Source organism: Octopus bimaculoides, chromosome 1, assembly GCF_001194135.2.
Source record: "Octopus bimaculoides isolate UCB-OBI-ISO-001 chromosome 1, ASM119413v2, whole genome shotgun sequence".
Lineage (NCBI taxonomy): Eukaryota > Metazoa > Mollusca > Cephalopoda > Octopoda > Octopodidae > Octopus > Octopus bimaculoides.
In genome coordinates, this window is record NC_068981.1 from 152,908,430 (window position 1) to 152,913,063 (window position 4,634).

General features: G+C 36.1%; 1 protein-coding gene across 1 annotated transcript in view; it reads left to right on the forward strand.

Annotated features, from left to right (window-relative positions):
• The window catches only part of LOC106875832 (TBC1 domain family member 31), a 46,957-nt gene that overhangs the window by 12,343 nt on the left and 29,980 nt on the right, over nucleotides 1-4,634 (forward strand). The window contains exons 3-4 of the mRNA XM_014924117.2: nucleotides 1,118-1,233; nucleotides 3,582-3,760. Coding sequence (XP_014779603.1) covers nucleotides 1,118-1,233; nucleotides 3,582-3,760 — 295 coding nt within the window. The remainder of the gene's footprint in view (nucleotides 1-1,117; nucleotides 1,234-3,581; nucleotides 3,761-4,634) is intronic.

A 4,634-nucleotide genomic window follows, 5' to 3' on the forward strand; every position in this document is an offset into this window, starting at 1 on the left:
TTACCAGGGTAGCAAAAAATCACACAAGTAATAAGGGCGTAACACCTTGTTTTTAAAGGTAGAAACTCCGGTTTTACTTGAAATATTTTGTATAAAATATATAAATAAATAAATGGAGTCAAACGCAGGTGTTATTCAAATTCTTTTACTTCCGACACATGTTTCAATGATATCATTGGTATTATTCCAAAAGAATTAAATGTTGTAAAACAATGTAATCTTCTCTTCAGGGAAATGAAGAAATAAAACTCGTCAATAAGACATTTTAACAGAATATGAGGGATATGTAAAGTGATGAACTGAACGCTATTAAGTTTTTTAAAGAAAAAACGTTGGAGGATATAGCGTCAAAGGTAGCCTATAGAAAGAGGAGGGGTAAAGGAAAGAAAAAATCAGAAACCAAATAAATGAGAAGTATAGAACGGTATCCAAATGAAATAAAACCCTAAAGTCTTGGAAAAAGATATATCAAGTGAAAGTGAAATGTATGAAGAAAATCAATGTTTGAATTATATATAATGATTGATATCACTTATATGAACATTGGCAGAAACACACCTTCAGTGAGCTGGCAGAAGTGTTAGAACATCAGGCAAGATGCTTTGTGGCGTTTTGTCTGTCTTTTATGTTTTGAGTTCAAATTCCACTGAGACTGACTTTACTGTCATTCTTTTGAGGTCGATAAAATAAGTACCAGCTGAGCACTGTGGTCAATGTTATTGATTTACCCACTGTTTTGAACTTGCTGCCCTTGCGCCAAAATTTGAAACCATTATTATTATTATTATTATTATTATTATTATTATTATTATTATTATTATTATTATTATCATTCAGTAGTCTTATTTTTATCATGTGCTTTCACTGAACTATCGAGTGCAACTGTGTGTGCCTTGGGTATGTGCTGTGGTTTGTTGTGATGCTCTTATGGTTACTGTATTGAAAGTGTTTTATGTAGGATGTGTGCAGTGCCTAGTAGTGCTATTTTCTGTATGTTATATATATTTGTTAGTCCTGGTGTTTTTTTTATGTATTTGTCTGAATATTTTTATCATATTGTTGTTGTTGTTGTTGTTGTTGTTATATTCATTAATGTTTGTTTTTATTGCTTTATCAGGTTCACATTGGTGAAAAAGGCAAAAATCCCACCAACAGCTCTTGCCTATACTTTAAAGAAAAAATCAGAGTTTCTTATTGCCATGGCCAACTATTCCTTGCACTGTTATGATACAGGTAAAGTAAAATGTCTTTTGGTTTTTCTGAAGTAATGCTAAGATTCATGTTTAATTAAATTACTCTCTTTTACTGTTGAAAATTACATTTTCAGGTCTTGATAACTTTCATTTTATAAATCCTACCAATATGGTCACTTGCCAATACACTTTATCCTCTAAACCACAGATGCATTGCCTCCTTATTGTGCTTTTTCTCCTGCTATTACCATGGGGTCTACACATCAAAGCCAGCTAATTGCAATATGTCTTTACCCAAACCCTTTTCACACACCAATTTCTCCTTTCCTTACTTATGCTGTGTCTTCTCCCACGCCACACTCAGTCCACACACTAATAGCTATGTTCTACCCTTCATCCATAGGACATTGATCCCATTTTGGTACATACTTATCCTGCAAATGATGATTTCTAGATGTTCAAGCTGAACATAAATTGTATCAATCTTACCAGTGGCAGAAGATCTGCAGAAACCATAGGCAGGTCCCCTTCCTTCTTACCAAACCATAAAAAAATGTTACGATCATTAATAATATTATTTCATTAGTGATCTTTTTATAGGATTTGGTAGGTTCTTATAATGATTCTTACACGAAATATTTGTGCGGATAGGGAATCATAAAATATAAGATATGTTAGCATCATGATATTAAGTATCTAGTTCTATAAATACTTGTTGCTGGATGGAAATGTGCTCTCGGTTGGTAAATTGTAGATAGCAGTGAAGAACTGGTGTTACTGAAGTAGGGTGTATTACACATCATTTTAAGTTGTTGATTAAAAAGATGCTGTTTAGTATATATTGTATTCATGTGTAAAGAAATAATGTAGAAAACGTGAAATAGACTGAAATAATTGAGAAGGATCACTTGAATACATCTGCTTGCTAGATAGAAGTCAATAGAGCGTTATGTATATTGGAACTATACAGAGGTGAGAGAAATTTTCAGTTTTACCAAGAGGGTAAGATAAGACAACCTCTATAGTACCGCTGCAATGAAAACATGCATCCAGTTTACTCTGTAAAGTGTTTGGCATATGGAAGGTATCCAGCCATAGAAGCCATGCCAAAACTGACACCTTGAAGCATAATCTGATCAGATCCTCTGAACCATCCAACCCATGTCAGCCTGGAAAGCAGAAGGCAGCAGTGGTGTCTAAAGTGCTGTTGTTTTTATCTAAAAATTTAAGATTTCTCTCCAAACAAATTTTCATTTGTATAAAATGTCTAGATGTTTCAGATGATTTATTGTTAATTTCTAAGGATGAAACAGCTTTTGATATTTACTTTTATCATTGTTTTTAATTGTTTCTTATCTGATTACCTTTAGGTGTCTTAATCCTGGATATGTACAGAGTAAGTAGCATATATGAGCATTAACTTCTAGTAACAGTCCAGTGTTATCTACACATCCAGGAATAAGACACTTGATGGTGATCAGAGATCAAACCAATTGCAATGTAATACAACTTGAAATATTTAAAATAATTAGAATAGACATCTATGTATCATACTTAATGTAAATACACCACTAGAAGGCAAATTAACTTCAGTTATCATCCAGAGATAATATCTCTTATGGATATGCCACTTCTTTGCATGTAATGGATTTAAAATAAGTAAAGTTAATCACCACATATTAACACCCATATTAATGTGGTGATTAGCTTTACTTGTTAGTATAGTTACTGCTCTAATCTCTTCTTGAGATTTAACAACTAGCTATTTTGTTTGCTGCAAATCAGTGACTGATGGTCACTCTGTTTACTATTTATTGCTTGCTGGAGCAGATTCTGGTGACCAGGTGTTTGTGACCGAAGATGAAAACTAGTTCAAAACCGAATCAATCTCACAATCCTATCATCTGCTGGAGGATGGTAGCAGTTTGCTCCCTTGCTATGGCGTTAGGAAGGGCACCCAGCTGTAGAAACTCTGCCAAATTAGATTGGAGCCTGGTGTTGCCATCAGGTTTCACCAGTCCTCAGTCAAATCGTCCAACCCATGCTAGCATGGAAAGCGGACGTTAAACGATGATGATGATGATGATGATATATATATATATATATGTGTGTGTGTGTGTGTGTGTGTATGTATGTATGTATGTATGTATGTACAGGGTGCAGTGCTGCACCTATAGCCTTCTGGCAGAAGATCTGCCTGAGGTTAAACTAATAGTAACATTAAACAGTCTATTGATGTGGCGATTAACTTTACCTGTTAGTATAGTTACTACTTTAATCTCTTCTTGAGATTTTACAACTAACTACTTTGGATTTAAGATTATTATTTTATTTCTAAAGATAATATTAATCATCCACAAAATTAATCTCATTCTAATTTCTGTTTAGAAACAAAAGAACTGGTTGCAGAGATGAAAGGTCATCAGACTGCTATAAATAATATCTCAGTTCATGCCAGTGGAAAGTTTGCCATCACTGTATCTGTTGATGATGCTCTTCTTTGGAATCTTGAAAAGTTTCAGCAACTGAAGAAATTAAGTATCAACGAAAACATCTGCATAACAGAGGTAGATATAAATTTTATGTAATTTTAATTTACTGTATTCTTGAAATATATTCATTTTCTTTTGTAAAAGTGGAGTTTTAAAGACTAGTGTGGGAGTGGCATGCTAACATCTTTGACAATTTAACTGGACCTTAAAATAACCTCATAGTTGCAATGTGAGCTTATTTGCCACACAGCCATGCTAGTGCATGTGGAACGTTAAAAGCACCATTTGAGCGTGATCGTTGCCAGGGCCGCTGACTGGTTCCTGTGCTGGTGGCACATCAAAAAGCACCACTTGAGCATGGTCATTGCCAGACTGGCTCCTATGCAGGTAGCACGTAAAAAGCACCATTTGAGCATGGCCAATGCCAGTACCGCCTGACTGGCCCTCGTGCTGGTGGCACATAAAAGCACCCACTGCACTCTTGGAGTAGTTGGCGTTAGAAAGGGCATCCAGCTGTAGAAACTTGCCAAATCAGCTTGGAGACTGGTGCAGCCTTCTTGCTTGCCAGCTCTCAGTCAAACTGTCCAACCCATGCCAACATGGAAAACAGACGTTAAACAAGGATGATGATGATGATATACATATATATATATATATATATATAAAAGCTGAACATTAGAAGCATCAGTTGTGGCGTGCAAGAGAGACGATTGCGCTGGTACGGACATGTGGTGAGAATGGAGGAGGATAGCTGCGTGAAAAAGTGCCACACCCTAACAGTTGAGGGAACCCGTGGAAGAGGTAGGCCCAGGAAGACCTGGGCTGAGGTGGTGAGGCAAGACCTTCGTACATTGGGCCTCACCGAGGCGATGACTACAGACCGAGACCTTTGGAAATGTGCTGTGGGTGAGAAGACCCGGCAAGCCAAGTAAGATCGTTGCCAGTGCCC